Source organism: Triplophysa dalaica, chromosome 3 (genome assembly GCF_015846415.1).
Source record: "Triplophysa dalaica isolate WHDGS20190420 chromosome 3, ASM1584641v1, whole genome shotgun sequence".
Lineage (NCBI taxonomy): Eukaryota > Metazoa > Chordata > Actinopteri > Cypriniformes > Nemacheilidae > Triplophysa > Triplophysa dalaica.
In genome coordinates, this window is record NC_079544.1 from 19,039,675 (window position 1) to 19,059,165 (window position 19,491).

The 19,491-nt window shown below is 38.5% G+C and overlaps 1 protein-coding gene across 3 annotated transcripts in view; it reads right to left on the bottom strand.

The window, feature by feature from the left end:
• kcnq3 (potassium voltage-gated channel, KQT-like subfamily, member 3) overlaps window positions 1-17,787 on the bottom strand; it is a 32,798-nt gene extending 15,011 nt beyond the window's left edge. For 2 of the 3 annotated variants that reach the window (XM_056744330.1, XM_056744327.1), the window contains exons 1-2: window positions 17,648-17,787; window positions 16,927-17,378 (exon numbers count right to left, since the gene is read on the bottom strand). In XM_056744330.1, coding sequence (XP_056600308.1) covers window positions 16,927-17,231 — 305 coding nt within the window. In that variant the 5' untranslated portion in view covers window positions 17,232-17,378; window positions 17,648-17,787. Of the gene's footprint in view, window positions 1-16,926; window positions 17,379-17,478; window positions 17,553-17,647 lie in introns of those variants that run through there. The other variant, XM_056744329.1, reaches the window with a different exon arrangement.
• Window positions 17,788-19,491: the final 1,704 nt, after the last annotated feature.

The following is a 19,491-nucleotide window of genomic DNA, read 5'->3' on the forward strand; positions in this document are numbered from 1 at the left end:
TGGATACCCCAAATGAATCATGACAAAATGCTCTGAAAGGCCTGCTACAATATTAACAATATTTTACCAGCAGAGGGGGCTGGAGAACGAATGCACACAAACACATACGGTACACTCACACACATACATAACATCAAACCTCTAACAGATGCTGAGGTGGTCAAATGTGCATGGTACATGGTACCACTGGTGATCAAATGCCTGACAGTATATCAGTAATTGAATTTCTCCTGAAAATCATGCGAAACAACCCTTTCATTGTTATTCATGTTCTTCTACAGGAAATGTTTCGTAGTGTCGTCATTCAAAAATACATTATGGGTATTTGAAGTCTTTAATAAATGTACTCATCCTCATTTTTTGTAGTTTCATTTATTTTTTATCATGCATTTTTGTGCAGTCTTATGTTTTTGGGTCTAAGCAAACACACAGACTGTGAGTCGCAGACTTCTATCATTCTCACTTCATTTATCAGTTGACCCGTTGGCATTGTAACTATGGTTTCACATTTGTAGGTTAAATCTCTGCTGTTTCCATGGTTACTAATATTCATCTTACACACACATGCTGGTACATGCTCAGCATCTGGTCAACAGTAAAAGCTTTTAGCATCCACCACACTAATAACATATAATGGTCATACCCTCTCTCTTTCCCTCTCCCTCCCTCTCTCTCTCCCTCTCCCTCCCTCCCTCTCTCTCTCTCTCTCTCTCTCTCTCTCTCTCTGAGTGTGTAGGATTCTCTTAAAGTGTATCTTCAGATACAATGTCTCTTTCAGCCCAGAACGCTGTAATGCGTAAAAGGAAACTCCAGCATAGAAGAGGAAAACAATTCTAAGGGAGTGGTTATAAAATATGTTTGTGTTGTCATCAAACAGTATTAGGAAAGAGAACTGGAATTCGTTAAAACAATAACTAAAAAGCTGATCAATGCTGGACTGTGCCTGTCTAACTGATGCTACTCACTCACAGAAGTCTCTAGTCTTACTGGTTCAGTAATAAAGAGTTTTAATAAGAATGCTTATTTTGATAGTTCACCCAAAAATGAAAATTCTGTCATCATTTACTCCCCCTCTTGTCATGTCAAACCTGTATGAGTTTCTTTCTTCTGCAGAACACAAAAGAAGATTTTTAGAAAAATGTTGTTGACCAAACATTGGTTTTGTGTACATACAATAGAAATCAATGGCTGCCACCGCTGTTAAGTTATCAACATTCTTCAAAAGATCTTATTTTGTGTCCTGCAGAAGATAGAAAGCCATACATGTTTGTAATGACAAGAGGGTCAGTAAATGATAACAGATTTTCATTTTTGGGTGAACTATCTTTAATCTAAATTAAAAAAACAGATGATTTTCTATTTAAACAATATTGGAAGGAATTCTCTAAACGATAAACAGTGCAGATGAGGTTAGACTAATGATCTAAGCAAAACTACACAGGAATATTTTTAAATAATATGCCTGACAATACAATGTGATATGACGTCAATAATCAATAATACCACAGCCTGGACTTTCCTCATAGATACTGTTAATACTGTTATGAAAATGCCAGCAGTGTCATGTTTCACAATGAAATCTGATCGTATTGCACATGCTATCTGATGTGTCTCTGAAATCAAAACTTTCAAGAGATTGAAATGTGAATCACATTGCGACTTTTCATAAACCTTGAGCCTGGAGTGGCTCAGAGATGGTGTATTTTTGTAGGCTAACCCGGAAGTAAACGTCGCAATGGATCCCTCGGCCGAAAGCCTATGCATTTTTCCCATAGACGTTTGAAAGATTGCAAAAAATAATCTGTGATTAGCAAATGTTCATAATGTTTACACCTTTTTTATCAAGATAATCTTTACAGATGAACACAATATTTGCTATTTTTGGAGCCTTTATACAATCGCCAGAAGTAAAAGCTAACATGATGCTATAAACAGACACCGCTTTGGTCGCTCGATATCAACGTCACCACCAACAAACCTCCGACAACTTTATCACACTTTATCAAAAACGTGTTCCCTGGTAAGTAATTATTCCGTGAATATTCCGGGTTTGCATACAAAAATACGTAATCTCTGAGCCACTCCATTTGTATAGTTAACATGTTTTTTAATTGATGTAATATAAAGTACATGTTTATGAATGTTAAGTAAGACTAATGCCTGTTTCACACTGCACGCATAAGCAGTGCGTAGTCGGAGCGGGAGCAGCGCTTAGGGAGAGCGTTGGCAGCGCGTGCCCATTGTTCTTTCACACCGGCAGCGTATGCACCATGCACCATGCTGCCTGGGTACCACAGTAGCCTACAACAATGCAATTTCATACTAATTAATTTAAAACATCAATGGGCAAATGTCTCCCAGAACTTCATCAAAGCTTATAACTATGATTTTTATATCGGTCTGTTTCATGCTCTTTTAGATCCACGTAGTAAATGTTATGAATAAAAAGGCACCGGGCTTTGAAGGATACAAAGTCACTAACCTGTGATGCGTTTGCTTTTCTCACACACATACACAATGTAAGCATATATTATGTAGTTTATCTGTTTTTTCAGAAGGTTATGATAACAGTGGGTTGCAGACAGTACACTGACAGCGTAATGCGATCGTTTTCCGCTTCATATCCAATTTAAGCATAAAATTTAAGAAATACTTAATGTGCTGTTGTGGTTTTAGCCCAAAAAACTCCTGGCAAAAGTGTTTTTGACAGTCATGGCGACTTTAAACGTAAAAGTGTTACTTTTTCCTGTCAATCTATGAGGATTTTGACGGTAAAGAACGCTGTAATTGAGCATGAGCAGCCCAGCCCAACAAATATAGACTCGGCAACGAAATGATCTTTGCACTGCTGCTTACGCGCTGCTTCTGCTCCATAAATACCCACTATCTATGTGAAAAAATATGTATGCGGTGTGAAACGGGAGTTAGTTGAGTATTTTTCTGTTAAGTGGGTCTGCATGAGAGGGAGAGATTTCTGTGCTCTGTCACAGTTGTGTTATCAGACAACTGATTGTGTGTGTGTTTGTGTGTGTGTGTGTAACATCACTTAACTGTTTGTCTGATCAATGTTGAGGGCATATTGGCTGTAATGGGAGCATCATATATGAGTCATAACAGGACCTATCAACCTTTACACACACATGGACACACTGGTATAGTATACTATAGGCAAACATGATTGTAGTTCTGTCACAGAGCATGCTGGGTTCTTTGTAACAATGAAAATTGTATAATATATAAATAATGTTGAGTTGAGTCAAAGTAAGTTGAATGAAGATGTTCTGAAGTACTTGCATAGATAGGAGATGGATTGAATGAGAGTGAGAGAGAGAGAGAGAGAGAGAGGTAGCACCATTACGGGTTATTATTAAGGTGGATGTTAAAAGCACAGTATTTCTCCGCTGTAATCTGGGGAACAACAGATTACAGCTCTCGCCGGAGACCAAAAGATGAGCCCAAAGCAGTTGTGTGTGTGTTGTGTGTTTGAATGTAGACTCAGGGTCGGCCCAGACTCTGTTGTTCCCCTATTCAAGATTTTAGATTGCTCCCCTTAAACAAAATACATTTATAAAAATATGCTTATTTATTTTAATATAATATTAATTATGATTTATATAAATAAATAGGTAAATATAGTTAAATAAATAAATAAAGTTCTAATTCAAATCAACTACTCATTGTTGGAAAATAATGCTGAAAATAAAATAAAACCGATTGTTTTCTCAATAATACTGAATTATAATATAAGAGCTCATAAAAAGAATGCTGCAGGGACACAAATAAAAGTTTATTGTATTGTTTTGGATTTTCCTAAATACTTGGCATAGTCTAGTCACAGTGCCAGTAAACACACTTTGAAGTTCACTTAGTTGAAAGCAGTCAAAAACAGAACGCAGTGTCAGTGTTACCAGTAAAATGGTTGAAAATAAGCAAGTTGCTCCAAGTAGGATTAGAATTTTAATCCGGTGATGAGTCCAGCCTGGTAAGGAGGCGCGTTAACAACAAGGTGGCATGCAGGCACAAATATAAGTTGTAGGAGCATCTCTTGAAGTCGTGGAGTGTAGTTTACCTGCACAGATCACACTAGCTAGATCCGCTAAACATGCATAATTAACGCATTAAGATGATCAAGTATAAACGCAACATGATGCAAGTTGCGTTAAAAATATCTTCTTTTGTGTTCAACAGAAGAAATTTACAGTATAAATCAAATTTTCCAACTGCGGTAGTCAATGGTGGCCAAGAACTGTTTGGTTACAAGCATTCATCCATATATATTTCTCTGCGTTGATCAGAACAATGACATTTATACAGACTTGTATCAACTCAAGGGTTAGTAAATGAAGACAGAATTTCCATTTTCGGTTGAACTGTTTCTTGACATTTCATAGAAATTTCATAAAAAATCATAGTACGTAGACACGCCCAATTCCATAGAATGTTTGGGCAATGTTTCAGTGTAATGACATCACGAGCAATCCAGTCATTTGAATAGATCAGTGGATATGAATCATGAAAAACTCTTGTATTACTCATCAAACACACACACACACATGCACTAGGGTGAGCACCCGTCCCGCGTAGCGCGTGCGCGCACAGCGTTTGAAGCCCAATTCATGCGTCCCGCAAATTGAGACAGTGTCACGCATAATCAAAGCTTGCTCAAAAAAAAGTTGGTCGCTCTATATCATCGAGCCCCAGGCAGCCAAACGAACATTACTTGACAGTTCAGCATGCTACTGTTGCCACACCCACCCCTCAGTTGAACTGCTGACTAGTTTGTTCCGTTGTTGTTGTCATGACAGCGCGCGCACATGCACACACTGGGAAGGAACTTTTAGATGCGCGCTCCAATTTGAAAAATGGAGAAAGAGAGTCTGAGCCAGGTGCGATTCTAGGTTTTCAATATTAGGGGGGCTCAGCCTCCGATGAGGATATATATATAGAGAGAAAGCCACACTCTAATCACCACATATTGTATACGTTACTAAAATAAATAATTAAGAAAGAATATGCAGAAAAGCATAAATATAAGTTATTGTTATTCAAATGAATATCACATTAATCGGTCAATCTGCAACATTTATATTTCAAAGTGACAACAACAGTCACAAATCCATAAAATAAATGTCACAATCAACTGCTGAATCATTATTTAGTAAAAATAACTTAATATGTTTCCCTGCCATTCATTCTGATTAGCACTAGCGCTGTCACTCTCTGCAGGACTGCGTGTTCATCTATTACCTCCACAATATGTTTTCAATTAATGATAAAAATACTGAAGCGTCTGAAAAACGACATAGAGCTTCTGTACACCTTTATTTACTCGGAACCCAGAACAATGAATAACACTGCCGCACCAGCTGAACTACAGTAACTCTTATCTGCCCGTCCTCTTTCCGGAGCTGTCAAAACTACCGTCAACTCTCTATAACTATAGCACATCATCTTTAATGACACTTTCTGTGCGCTACAATATCATCTTGATCATCTAAGTATGCCGTCATTGGTGTTTAGTGCTTTCATTTTGCTTGAGGTAAAGTTAACAAATAGTTAACGAGGGGTGAACGCACATAAAACTTTTAAACAGTGAATGGGAAAGGGTCTTGTTTCGCTTCCACATCATATTAAGATGCATTTATAACAAAGAATGGCAAAAATGCAGATGTCATGTCATGTGAACTCGAATTCTTGTACAGATTACATTACACACAATATTTTAGGGGGGATGAGCTAGAATTTTAGGGGGGCTTTAGCTCCCCTAAAAAGGGCCTAGCAACGCCACTGGTATGAGCCATTAATTAAAAAGAGAAGGTGTGGGTACAAGAAAGACTGGGAAAATTAAATAGATAAAGTAAATCGTAAGTGGAAGTGCATTTTGTCAATTCATTGAATGTTCAAAATATTGTGAATCTTTATTTTAAAAAAATATACATTGGCTGGCCTATTCATGAGCATACATCAGCAATTACACATGTTTAGGGGAATAGGGCATTATTAATATACCATGTAAGGTGGTATGTGCTAGAAATGGGTAAACCACTATCAGTGAGTCTGTCCGGGGGGTGGGGACACCGCCGCGCCAGGCAGTGTCCCACATTGTCCCTCAGAAACATATCCCTTGTCCCCCCTTGGGCTTATTAGCAGGTGGTCACCCCTGACATGCACAGATACCCATGAGCTCAGTTTGGTAAAGCACTGCATTAACAGCTCAAAGGCCATGCGTTCCTGAGAGACCTAAGAACTTTGAATAACAGCGTATGCAAACTCATGAATGTAAAATTTTACTTAAGTAAGCAGTTACTTGCATATTAGAAGACATCTTCACACAGTAAGTTTGCCACACGCATACAGACGTGCAGACGCTCGTCTCTCTGTGTGAGAATAATCTGTTTGTTCACTTTTAGCTGTGATTCTAATTAAGGACAGTTGCTGAGCAACAGGAGCTCTGGAGTAACTCCCTGTGTCATGCATAGAAAATAAAACACATGCACACACTCTCAAAAAAATCATATACACGTGCTCTAAATGCGTCTTTTTTGCATTAGGTTGCAAAGAAACTGCTTAAATTGGAAGTTTGTGTGTAAGTAGCCTATGCATGTGGCGTGAGCGTTGTAAATATGCTGGAAGTGTGTCTGTTCATCAGCAAACAGTTGAGCAGCCCTCCTCTGCAGAAGGAGATGTTACCGTGGTTACATGTCACATGGTGTGCTTGAGGAGATGGTAAAGTGAAGAGAGCAAATAGAAAGAGAAGAAGAGTTGGTCTCATAAGTGCTACTTGGTATACATTGGTGTTAAACATTGTTTAAAGATTCTGTTTTATAGGAAATGTTGTATTAACAGTAAATGTATTACATTTTCACCCTCATGTCGTTCAAAATCAGTTTATGATTCTTTCATCTGCGAAGCACAAATGAAGATACTTTGAGAAATGTCTATGTGGTTTTGTGTCCATATTATGGAAATCAATTGGGTTCAGTGGTGTTTGGTTACCATCATTCTTCAAAATACATATTTTTTGTGTGTTATGCAGAAGAAAGGAAGTCTTACAGTTTTGTAATAACGTGACGGTGAATCAATAAAATAAATTTCAGTTTTGGATGAACTATCACTTTAAGAACCCCTTTTTTTAAAGTTGTTTTACCGTCACAACTTTTCTAGCTAGAATATGCAGTTCTTTAAGTTTATTTTGAACTTCTTAAATTACCATGCCCGATTTTACATATTATTTAAAAAAAACAATATTCAACCAAACCGTTTAAAATATGTTTTTGCAGGAACACACGTGCTGTCTTCTCATGCTTAACATGGTCAACTTGTCAAAAAACGAGTTGGGCGTATTATGTTGTATTTCTGATCTCGATACACTCCCCCAGCGATCTTGCAGGTTTCAGAAAAGTTTTCTAACATACAAAACTGTTTCGTAACAACTTTTCTTAGTCCCTTATTTGACAATTATTCCTGAAAAGCATGTGGCAAGACCACAGGAGAGCAGGAGAAGGAGAATGTGCAGAATTCACTTTCACTTGTAAGCAGGAGAGAGAGCATATGTTCGGGAAGTTCAGGTGTTTGTTTGTTAACTGCATTTGGGTGATGAATGTTATATAAACTGTGGATATAACGCTGGATTTGAAGATCGTTTGAAACTGATATATGGAGCCGTCCTAGCGCTAAATGATGCCAGACATGAACCGCATGCTGTGAGTGAAACTGATGTCTGTGTTTTGCTGTCAATTTGGTCCAGCTTACCCAACCCCCGCACATGCCGTATGTTTTCGGAAACAATTGGAAAGCTGTATCTATCTTTTATAAATGTGATCAAACTAAATACTCTTCGAAGATACATTGTATGCAATACTACTCTATAGGTACTCAAGATTAATATGAGATTGGAAGAAACCCTGTGTGTTACGCCTGCTTTAAAGTCTCAGTAAAATTTAAAATGAAAATGCCCACTTTTTCTTGATAGTTTGCAGCATTTATTGCAAATAGTTTATCAATGTGAGTCAGTCTCCTTTTAATCTTTGGTTAAAATCTGTAAATGCACTTCTTTCCTTTAATGACTATCAAACTTAAACGGAGAATGTTTGTGGGCTGAGGCGGTGCATCCGTTAACTCCTCCCTTCAACTGTCAGTCTGCTCCCAGTTTCGTTTTAAAACGCAATGGCTGTTTTTATACATCCAATCAAATCGCATAGAAAGGCCACTATTTGTCTCTTTTAAAATTCAATTTCACTCAGAAATGCGTCAAAATACAGGAGTAAAATCAATCGCAACTTCCGGTTCACAGGGACAGAAGGCCAGAGGCAGAAGGCCAGAGGCTGTCTATCTCCAAAGAGGATGGATGACTCATGCACTATTTTTCAAGTCCTAGTTTTTTGCAAGAAACCAAACAAATTTGTCATTCACTTTAAATCTGCCATGGTTACCATTAAGTCTCAGAGCTATAAATACAGAAACTTTTATGTTCTATACAACAGGAAAATGACAGGTTATAAAAGATATTGTAATGCTGACAGACGTTTTATTTTTTGCTGAACTGTTCCTTTAAAAATACATGCACCGCCGTATGACGATAAATCCCTCTGTTAAGTGCAGATTTTATCTTATTCTTGCCCCATTGTATTGGGTTTGTCTTACTCAGAAGAGCAGACTGTAGACGTCACATGAGGATCAGTTGGGCTCCTCTGGTCTAGGAACTAAACAATTTTTTCATAAACCAAAAACTGTTTACAAATTTACTAATTGGCGTTTTTTGACAACACTGCAAACAATAATTGTTAATCTTATACAGTTTGTTGTGTTGTTTTACTGGCTGACTGCATTCCTGTTATATAATCAAAATCCACTGGTAGTGGGACTGCTTAAATTTCTTTTTCTGATTACATTTAACCACTTGAAATGTGATTATGACTGTAGTTTTGTATTAATGTATATTTTTTACTTTTATTTTTAAATACAATAAAGTAAATCAGGAAAGTAGTGAAATAAGAGTGAGTGGCCAATACAAGCACGGTGGCTATAATATCATAGTACGAGCACTGATGCTAGGCCACAGATGCCAAAGTGGTGCAGAGACTATAATTTGGTTAAGCAATTAGGTTTGTTAACATTAATTTTGTTAGCACATATCCAAACACCAACACACAGATTTCCCACTCAGACAGCAAGACATTTACTTTCTCACTTGGTAACACAACAACCTGCAGTGATAAAATGATCTGTGAATTACAGAACCACAGAGAGCACATACAGTACACCACGAGAGCTCACACAAACATATTTACACCTGCACATTGAGTGTGTGTGTGTGTGTGAGAGAGAGAGCGAGAGAGAGGCAGAGATAATACAGATTTTGATTTCATTTAGTTTCATTACAATTTTAAATTAGCTTTTATTTTTAGATCTTTAGTTTTCATTCTAATTTTTGTTAAAATTTTAGCAATTTTGGTATATGCTTTTGTCATTTTATTATTTATTTTTTTATGTTTCTATATAAAATTCATTAATTGCACACTGTAGTAGGCTTTGTGAGAGATGTTTTTATTGCTCCTATGCTTTTTGTTGTCCTAATGTTTGACCCAATTGCTTCCATTGTTTACTCAACTTGTTGCTACATGACAAAATGTAATGTAATGTAATTTCAATTTTATTTTAGTTTTTGTTTATTATTTATTAACTGCTTTAAACTTCATTCAATTTATTTGAGGCAACATTTACATTTTTCCTTTTTAGTTAAGTTTTCCCATAATTTTTAGGTCAATATTTTATTTGATTCAATGAAGAGAGATGTTTTCAAAGTTTTAATTTTGGTAAACTAAAATAACCTTGGAGAGAGAGAAAGAGTCTTTTGGCCTAGAGCTGTACAAACCCGACATAAATGGATTTTTCTCTCTCTCTGAAGAAAAAATCCTGTTACCTTTTATCTCACCAGGAAGGTCACACGTACACACAAATCAACTTGCACACGAAGCCAACAAGAGGTGAGGAATCACTATGTGGCTTTAGAATGCTGGGTAATGCAGTTTAGGGGCGGAAATACTTTGCACCTTCTGTAAGAGTGTTAGGTGATGCTGTGTTTCCAGTTTTAAACCAATCCAAAACTGCCGTTTGGGTAAAAAACGACTAGAGTCAGAATATCACTTGTTGATAAGGTAAAGAAAATACTTTTGAGCCACACTATTAGACGCAATATTAACAAGATGCTTTCCTGTAGCTCAGTGGATAGAGCATGGTGCTAATAATGCCAAGGTAATGGGTTTGATCCCAAGGATTGCACATATTCAGAAACAACTGTATAGTATAATGCAAACTAAGTCCCTTTGGATAAAAGCAGGTTTAAAACAGAATGTCATTTTTGGGTGAAATACCCCTTTATTTAGAAAACTTTGGAAAGATAAGTTTTTGACCATGTACATAAGAATGTTTACCCTGCAATGGAAAGCTTGTAATATTGATTTACAAATTGAACTCCCTAGTTGGATTTTATGGAAAATGTCAGTTTGACATTTAATGTTTCAAACAAAGATGGCCATGTCAAAAAGTTACGGATTTCAACTTCAACGTACAGTATTATCCAGTGAATAAATAAATGCCTAAGATTGCACAGTTAGACGTAAGCTTTTCTTATATTAATAATGCCGAAAGATGATTCCATAATCCTTAATTTTATTTATGTATAATCACAGTATCCGTGGATTAAAGGTGGAATGGATGATTTGCTAAGGATTTCTTTAGCCTGCTAGTACTGAAATCATGATCCTACCCTCCATGCGAATTGTCGTCCACAGCCACGGCTCCTCCAAATCACGCACACAAACCAGAAGCTCTTGGATCAATTCAGATAAAATTATGTCACCAGTGAGAACATGTTACAGTACAAAGAAAATAAAGAAACTACAATAGCGGAAACCCGCGAAACAACAGTTTTTAACGGGATTAGATGCAGCATAGTTCCCTTCAGACGCTGGATAATGATACATGTTATACATAAAGGTCCACATAATACATAAGCAACATAATCAAAACCCATCAAAATCGAATCATAACATGTACTATCGACCTGTCTAGAAGTGACCATGACATCATTTTTGAATCCCTTGACTCCCATACCTGCTCCCACAAGGGAAAGCAACACAGATTAAAATCATACCCATCAACACTCCCGTTTTGGCCAGGATTTTCCCATTTTTCACACCCATCTCCTGTGAAACCTACGTAACACAATCGCGAACAGACTGTGTGGGAAACCCCCGGAAAGCCGCCACGATTTTGACCATCAGGTGCTTTCACGAATGGAATTCGACTTTCACCTCTTTGCTGATTAGACCTTTTTAGTCGTGGCAATTTTTAAGATGGTCTTTATTTTTGTTCGTCCTTTACAAGTGCCACTTGCACACTTGCACACATTTAACAAGGAGGAAAGTTAGGATCCAGCTGTGTACCTGCCATTCTCCCGCTGTGTCTGCACAGCGTATGTGACTGTGGTGATGACATATGGTGTCTGCGTGAACAGCATGCGCAATGGGATGCAAAATACGTTAACTGAAAATGTACATACGACATATTATTGTGTTCGGCCCGAATGAAATGATTGACTATGTTATGATACTGTGTTTTGGGGTGTCACACAAGAAATAGAGAAAGTCAATTAGTTATTTTGGTCCTACACCTTTCACAGACGATTTATAATTATAAAAATATGACTGGACCACTGAAGTTGCTATCAGGATGTAAAGAGATTTCCAACCAGCGTGAACAAAATTTTTTTTGTAAAGGATCACCTATTCTGCCTTCAAGAGTACCTAGCATATGGTTTTTAGGCCCTACTTTGGTTTTTGGAGTGTCCAACAACAAGTTTATGTACATACAATGTGTTTAAACACTATAATGTCGTAATAATAGGCATTTATTCGTACCTTACTGCTTGACTGACTCTCAAATGATTCAGAAAGTCGACGTTATGAAAAATGATATATATGAAACCTAAATATATCTGTATAGGTGCATGTGCGGCAAATGTGTCAAAATGCAAAGTTAATAGCCAGACAAAAACAAACTGTAACACCCCAGAAATAAGGGTACATGCTAATGTTAGTGTTATATGCATTAGCTAAACACAGACATAAGGTACGAAAATATTTCTTGAAGGTAAGACAAAAATGAATAGTCACACTTACAGGTTGTGATTCTGTGGAGCTAACAGGTCCAAATAGAGTTGGCATTGACCCCTCTTTAAGGATAGTCGTTTCGCATACCGTGCAGTGAACGTGCCAATATTAATAAAGCAATCTTCGGTTAAATGACGCCCTGGGGTTATACTCCTTTTGGTATCGTTTGAAAACTGAATTGTAACCATTTTTCCCTCAGACGTTCTTCCTTTGGTAGTTGAAATAAGACGGACTTAGTTTCACACCGTAGAACACAGGTTCTAGACATGATACACACGCATCACGAACGAGCGACACTGTCAGGGGGAGGAGAAATAAGTCGTCAGTCTCAGCAAAACGTAGGCGGGGACTATGTATAGTGACGTAGATATGCGGGTGTACTAGTCCACGTCTCGTTTGTTTGATTCAGAGTCGACTCCCATTTTTACAAGCAAATAACTTTGTTATTTATCCACCTTCGAACTTACAACTTGGCGGACAGCTTACTTTCAAACACGCGAACATAACACACTGCATGAAATGTCATTTTCATAATCTCATGCTATCTACTCTTTAAAAATGAACACTTTGTGGAACAAGTTCTGTTTGCTGTTGAAAGCTGTGAACCTACATTAATCATTGCTGATACTGGAAAAACTAGTGACTTCCTCCCCCACTCTCAGTCTTTATATATAAGGTCCCATGATCATCACCAGCAGGTGAGTAAAACCCTGTATGTCACCCTAGATTACCGCCCGACCTTTAGTTATCATTGCTTTGATGGCAACCACCAGGTCCTACGACCTCATCCTGAGATTAACTTCTTAACTCGCTGCCCCCTGAATCCAATATTTTACCATATTAGACATTCAGCTGACATGTACTTATATGAAGCAACTTACAGTATATTTATTGCTTAGGCACTGCCCCCCAGAGCATGCTGGGATTAAGTGCCTTGTGCAAGGTTGAAATTGTGATGGAGGATCCTGGTAACCCATCCCAGGTTTAGATCATAAATCACTGCCTTTAGGCTTTGAACCTATCCACCTTCAAATTACTCGCTCAGATGTAAGCGGCCACCACCCTGTTTGGAAATGCTGCTGCTTGAGTCATATTCAGCTAACATAAATTCTCACATTATGCCCTGCTCAGCTCTCTATATTACTTTCTGTCAGTATCAAATTCCACTTAGAGATTCTGGCCAAGAGTGGAGTCAATGGCTTTGGGCCCTGTTACAAACAGGATACGGCCAAGCTTTACAGTCCAGCTGCGGTGGCACCTTACAGTTTTGACTCATGAAAATTCTGTTTTCATTTACTCACCTCTATTATTTAAACATGTATCATTTAAACATTTAAACAAGAAAGTTGACCCTGCTTTGTTGATACAATGAAAGTGAATCGAGACTGTTCGTCAGTTACGTGAAATCCTCTTTTTATGCCCCCCAAAATGATAATAAAATGTAAATGATGTCAGAATTTCTATTAAATATCATTAGATGTTTGCTTCTAGTTCACATGCTTCATATAGATTCTATGTATTTTATGTGTTGCCTGTATGCATTATAGTAACATATTATATTACGGTCACATGTTCTTTTAGACAACAGACATCCGAGTATCAAGCTCCACACGTGTGTGTTTAGGAAATGTGAAATGTTGTTTCCTGAGACGGATCAAAGAATTCCCGCATTCAGAGGAATGCTTCCTGATTCCCGGTTGTATATGGTGGTCTCTGATCGATAACCAAAGACCAAACCAGAATACAGTGCAAAAAATTAGACGCATCCTGTCAAATGTTTTAAAGAGCAAGTATTATGGACGTATGAAACTCAAACCTTTTATTTTTTACGAGCTAAGCAGAACCACTGATCTCATACTCTCACCACCCTCCGCCTGTTTACGATACCGTTAACAAAGCTTCTTCTCTACAAAACCCACATAAATGAGGTGTTTTAAAATCGTGTTGAAATGTTTGACCAGATTGATGTAATAAATTCAATATACAGTGTGTTATACAGTCATGGAAAACAATTAAGAGATCACTGCAAAATTATTTCAGCCTTTTTATTAACTTTTCATAGGTGTGTGTTAAAAAAGGATAATTTTGTATGCGATTCATCACATACAGAATAAAAGTTTGTGTTTATATAATATAATAATATGTTTGGTTACTGTGCATATTCATTTTGTATTTAGTGACACATACACATAAATGTATAAATATTTGTGAAATATTCACATAAATTATATATAAATGTTTTTTTTTCCTTAAATATATGCGGGTATATGTGTTTATAAATACAAAATTAATATGCACAGGACACAGACATTATGTAAACACAAACTTTTATTCTAGGAGCGATTAATCACACTTTAATTGTTTGACAGCCCTAGTTTTAAACACACAAAACTAATTTATTTACTTAATTACTTCAAAAATGCAATATGATGGAGGAAGCCTGACTTTTTTCACAACTTTCATTTGTCTTTGCAGCTAGTCTTGCACATTGCTGTTGCTGTCATTCTTGTATCTGATCAAATTCAACAGATACTGGACTGGATTTATCACAATACATGCAAGAAATGCTGATTTAAGGCAAAACTGGAGTGGTATCAATGTTTTCCAAGGCTTTATATACAGTATATGTATATATTTCTATATTTATCCTACGTTAATCTCATTTTTAAACAGAATTTTTTGGATTTTGTAGAGTCTCATGTGGTTCCAGGATGTATTCCATCTGCACTATTTTTAATTGTGGGTCTACCGTATCCCTAAAACATGGAGATCACAATAGTACTGCAGATAATAAAATGTGATATGTTGTTAGAAATGAATGAAGATCATTGTATTCTGCTTTCAGTCATTACTATCACTTCTGAGTACTCAAGTGTCAGTCCCAACTAAATCCAAATCGTCTTACCCTCAAACATCTCAGCCATGACATAATCACCTCCTGTATGTGTGGGTGTCAAACAAAACGTAAAGACTGGGGTGATCCAATATAAGTCTTTTATATCAGCCTATGGTCCACTGGCAGCCCATCACTATGGGAACGGCTGAGGTAATTACTTAGAGTAAGTTACTAATAGTTGGCTCACCCATCCTGTGACACCAGCCTGTGACTAATGACACCTCTAGAGATGCATGGCCAAAGCATTTTCGGACCTACATATCAGAAATGAACTATATATTTTTTTAAATCATGAAAATGGTTTTGTTTACATTATTTAATACTATTAAATGCTGATGTAAACATTTATTGATTATTTGCTAAATTGGCTTATAATTCATTCATTAACTAATACTCAATTCAAGTGTTGGTAAACCGAAAGTAGCCCTACAGCACGGGGATAAACAAAGCATCCATTTAACTACGGAAAAGGGAAGCCACACCCAGCGTTTAACAACTTAATTTAATCCTCTCTTCTAGAAACACTGGTGTGGTAGGGTGGGGGCGAACAGAGTTATTAACTCCTCAAGCTTCCCCCCAATACACACATCTACACACACAAACCACACTGTAATGGCATAACACTGTTGAGCACATAAGAAGTTTTTTTTAATCAATTATTCACATTAATATGGTTTGGACTAACCTCACATGAGACAGAGGGCCCTGGTTAAAAGCCCTGGTACAGTCAGAGAAACCATGCACACACACATTGGGTAAAAGCTTGGCTGTGTTGCAGATGCGATTTACATCCTGTATTAGGCTTTAAAAGCAGTAGACAGGGCCATGAATTATGTCTGATTTGGTGTGTGTGCTACAGAGGTTCACCATGACTTTAGGCGAAGTTGTCCATTTGCACGCTGACACCGGATAAAGAGCAATTTCCAGTGAACATGAGTCAGTAGAAAGATGGTTGCTTGCATCCATATGACAAGAGTCACTTCTGGCTTCTTAGTATTTACGTAACTTTGTGGTGTTTTTGCTTTGGATGTCATGAAAATGGTCTTCTATGGTGTTAGCTCTATATGGCTACACCGGTACTGATGTCAGGACCATGGACAGTTCCACAGAACAGGCACTTTTTCTCAAAGGCACTTTTCCCAGGTGGATGCTGGTGGTTGAGGAGAGACTCCCCTCATATGATTGTAAAGCGCTTTGGGTGTACAACAATACACAATAAAGCACTATATAAATACCTCATTCATTCATTTATGTCTAGGCTGTACTTCAGCATCATAAACCGTGTCAGGGAACAGAGCGTACTTATTTCAGAAAACCCAGTGATCACACGCAGGCTCTAGGTGACCATGGAATGCTTTCAAACCTCCACAATCTGCTGCTATACAGCTGTAAGTGCTTTGGTTTCTGGACACGGAGCTCTTGCAGTAACAGCTGGTGGTCGGGCTCTGTCTCAGCATCATGGAGAGCTCCGGCACACATTAGACACTTCAAAGCTCACTGCAAAGCAGACTGACAACTTAAGATCAGACTCTGAGCCATGAGGCAGTGACTGCTGTCCTACTCAAAATAGGAGAACTTGGTTTTCCGTTCTGTATCTCACAGCACAATTTCATTTTCCCAGTTTTATGGGCTCATATATTAGTTGTGATTCATAATAGGGAGTTTTCCTTGACGCTGTCACCTTGGGGGCTTGTTAAGAACTAGTTTCTGCTGTCAACGCTACTTTGGAACAGCACGTTTTGTGAGATGTGCTATAGAAATAAACAGGGTTGAAATGAACAGTTATGATCAATATTCAGCAGGGATGTTTCCTCCCCGTGTCGTCGCTTTAGGTATTAATGCATCGGATCTACTTACACAAACGCGTGGTAGAGCAGCGCCCATCCTCTTGGTCTCTCGAGCGCGTCGTAGATTAGGGTCTGGATCCGTCGCTTTCTGAGGTTATTCCTCTTCACGGGACGAGTGTAGCCCAGGGGCGTCTTGGCGAGCAGACCGATGTTCTGCGAGCCCCGTTTAAAGTCCGTTTCTTTGCCCGAACCGACGAGCAGGAACGCGCCGTCTCGCTCCTGCCCCGCGCATTGCTCCAGCTCGCCGGCCAGAGCGCTCTTCCGCTCGCGCGAGTCCTCGGTCCCGCTAGCGGCATTTCTGGACCTGATCCCCATGTTTACTGCTCTCGAACCTCGGCGCCGCGCGTTTGGAAGTCCGGGATGGGGCGCATGCCATGATCCGGACGGGGAAAGCGCGAACTCCTTAGTGGCCGTGGGTCATTTAAGGTCTCGGTTCGGGGAGGGAGGCGCGAGGCGGGTGGGCTGTGGATTTAGAAAAAACACAAAAGTCTGTCAAAACGCGCACACGTACGCACACTCACTGGTTACACAGAAATGTTGCGTTAAAAATGTCGATGCGCACCCATATCGAACATCGCAGCACTGACAAAGAGCGTCCAAAACACCGCCGCGCAACAATTGTATCGCCTGGACGCGCCTCTGAAAGCCCGAAATGAGCAGCACACCCAATGCGTGAATGCGTAAATATTAAAGCGCTGCCACTGTCAGTTGTATATACACAGCTGTCTTACCGTATTCAACGCGCGTCCGCATGGTTACTGAAGCCAAATTCTTCTTGTGCTGCCGATGCACTTGACGCTTGACTGTGGCGCGGGTGGGAGGAGGCTCGCCGACGGGGGATTCAGACACGAGCGCGAGACAGAGAGCTCGCGGGCACGTGACACACTACCTGACATAGCATCTCTGTCCCTCGTCAACCCAATATTGCTAGAGCCATCGTAACACTAAACCTCGAAAAGGCTGCTGGAGGTGTTTTCAGATGAATCATGCAGCAGCAGGTTAGGTAACGGTTGTATTTTGAGAAGCTGATTGGTGGGAATGTAAATCTGAAAGGTGCATTATAAAACTGTAGATAAAATACACAAATTCTGTGTTTTATAGAACTTGTGTGTGTTTAAAAGTGTTTAGAACCGTCAAATGCACATTCGGGGCTTGATAAAAGGGCGATGTGGTTGCAGCATATGAAAAATAATAAAAACATCTAGAAACTAATACTGTCCTAAAACTTTCTGGTACATCTGTAGTAGGCCTAGTGCAAGTCGTTTGAAATACATAGAGCCTTTTTAACAATCCATTTAGAGCACAAACACCTGGTCAACATCTGCAACACCTGACCCTCTGCTGTTGCTTACTTTTGACATTTGGATTCATCCGATTATAGCAAATGGTAATACATTGTAGCATGTGATATTTATCACCATAATAAATGTCAGCTGAGATCAGAAAGCTGTTATTGAAAAGAAATAAAAAAATGCCTTTGAAGTTGTTAATCAGAGGCCGTTCCTGAGAAGAAAGATGTTTGTTTTAATGCTCTATGGGCTTACCGCTGTACCGTTGTGGTGAATAGATGAACCCAAAAGAAGAAATTCTAGCTTTACAAAGATACCAAACTTGAGCTAAGTTTGTAAACGCGATTTTGCTGCATCCACTCACAAAAATAACGTTTTGATGAATTTCCGGTAGGAAATTTACAAATATCTGTAATGAGATTTTTTATTAATATCCTGATGATTTGTGGCATGAAAGAAAATCAATAATTTTGGCTTTTGTCACAAATATTCCTGTGCTATGACTTGTGGTCTAGGGTCACAAATGTGTTTTAACAGATGAAATGCTCCCTTTTATGTCTATATATTTTTCTTTTGTAAAATTGTATTTGCTAATACGGCAAAAATGAAGATAGGCTTACATACTGTAAATGTGAGACACAAAGGGCATATGTTCCATACAATAACCCCTTGAAATGTTTTAATTCTCCTTGCCTGCCGAAATCCTGCAGATGTATTGACAATATGACTATATTGCTATTTGTAAAGGCAATAAAGTACTTTAAACTGAAATCAGATCCCCACACTGAGGGAGCTTCTCTGGATTTCATTTATCATTGATGAGATTTACACTCTCTGTGAGAATAAGGTTTCTTAGGTTTCAAATCTCACACATCAAAGATGAGAATATTCTGTTCACACGGTCATTTGTACACTACCTGTGTTGTTTTATATATGTCTGCACATGTAATATTTCATTTATCTATAGTTTTGACTGGCCTTTGGTACCTTTGGTTTTTCGGTCTCTCTGCTGCAGTGGGAGTATCCGACTGCTCTCTGATGAATTGAAATGCTTGTTAGAATGGGAATCCAAGATGGCTGGATGGCCAACAAGACAAACCATCCCACATAGTATTAGAGCTGTGAACCCCTGTCATCCAGACATCAAAGAGTAAATACATTAGATTCAGGGATATTATAAGGTGGCCCCGGTACCAGACTGCATTATGGGTTGGTACCTGTAAAGCAAATCAAATTCAGCACATCACTTTATCTCTGCCTTTTCTACCCTGCGTATCCAATCATCC